This window comes from Myotis davidii, unplaced genomic scaffold (assembly GCF_000327345.1).
Source record: "Myotis davidii unplaced genomic scaffold, ASM32734v1 scaffold1364, whole genome shotgun sequence".
Taxonomy (NCBI): Eukaryota; Metazoa; Chordata; class Mammalia; order Chiroptera; family Vespertilionidae; genus Myotis; species Myotis davidii.
This window is the reverse complement of record NW_006295736.1, coordinates 519,345-520,663: the sequence shown is the minus strand read 5'-3', so window position 1 is coordinate 520,663 and position 1,319 is coordinate 519,345. Positions and strand designations below refer to the sequence as shown.

Sequence of the window (1,319 nt, the reverse complement as noted above, 5' to 3'; positions counted from 1 at the left end):
AGCGACAGCACCACCGTGTGCAGGGGCCGCCGCTCCGTCACCTTCTCGTGGGCCTTCTTGTCTCGGCTCTTCTCTCCTTTGAGGAAGACCCGCTTGAACGGCGACACGAGGCCAGGCTGTGGGCAGAGACGGCAGCGGCTGGAGCCATCGCTGGCACAGGCTCTGCGAGAAGTGGCCGCGCTGGCACCACGCGGAGGGCGGGCCTTCATCTGCTCTCAGGCACTTGGAAGGTCAAGGGCCGATGCCCAGCGGCCAGAAGAGGGCGGAAGGGGAGGCCCCCCGACAACACAGGCGCGGGTCCCCCAGCCCTGGGCTCACTCCCCTCCAGGGCCCGAGAGGCAGGCAGGCCCAACATTTATTAAAACTCTCACTGTGCCGGGCGGCTCAGTGGCTGAACGTCGACCTATGAACCGGAAGGTCAGGGTTCGATTCCTGATATGGACACACGCCTAGGTTGCGGGCTCCATGCCAGTGTGGGGCGTGCGGGAGGCAGCCTATTAATGATTCTCTCTCCTCTCCCTTCCTCTCTGGAAATTCAATAAAAACATTTTTAAAAGAATATATATATTTTATTGGTTTTACAGAGAGGAAGGGAGAGGGATGGAGAGTTAGAAACATCGATGAGAGAGAATCATCGATCAGCTGTCTCCCGCACGCCCCACACTGGGGACCAAGCCTGCAATCAGGATACATACCTTTGACCAGAATCAAACCCGGAACCCTGCAGCCGCAGGCTGACCTTCTAGCCACTGAGCCAAACCGGTTAGGGCTAAAACATATTTTTAAAAAGAACTGAAAATCTCTTTTTAATGGAATAAAGTGTTTGTAGCCCTGCAATTACTCATCTTCACTCAACAAGCGTTTTTACTGGGCGCTCAGGTTCCTCATCACCAAAATGTTCTTGTAACTTTGACCCCAAAAGACAAAAGGACCCACTTAGCCCCGGAAGGAGCAGGACACCCTGAGGGGCCGGGGACCACAGGAAGGCCTGTGGGGAGCTACGGAGGCCTCACCGCCCTCACACCTGCAGGTGCGTCCCCCCATGCCCACCGTGCACCGTGCCCCCCCAGGCACCGCGCCGGCGGCTCCGCTCCCCACGCGGCGGCAGGGACAGAGCTCCGGGCGGGTCCACGCTGTGGATGCGCGTCCTCTGACCTCTCTCCGGAGTCATTCTCCGGTCGGGGCTGGGTCCTCGCTGACCGAAAGCCCACCAGCAGCCGACACCTGAGCCCTCGTTCCGGGGCTGATGCACGAGCCCCGTGCGCACACACGGCTCCTCACCTCGCCGCCGTCTGCCCGAGACCGGTTCTCAGTCCCGG

At 59.8% G+C, this 1,319-nt stretch overlaps 1 protein-coding gene across 1 annotated transcript in view; it reads right to left on the bottom strand.

Moving 5' to 3' along the window:
* Positions 1–1,171, bottom strand: part of CCM2 (CCM2 scaffolding protein) — a 28,699-nt gene extending 27,528 nt beyond the window's left edge. Inside the window, exons 1-2 of the mRNA XM_015568208.1 lie at positions 1,025–1,171; positions 7–116 (exon numbers count right to left, since the gene is read on the bottom strand). Of these exons, the coding sequence (XP_015423694.1) occupies positions 7–116; positions 1,025–1,171 (257 nt within the window). The remainder of the gene's footprint in view (positions 1–6; positions 117–1,024) is intronic.
* Positions 1,172–1,319: the final 148 nt, after the last annotated feature.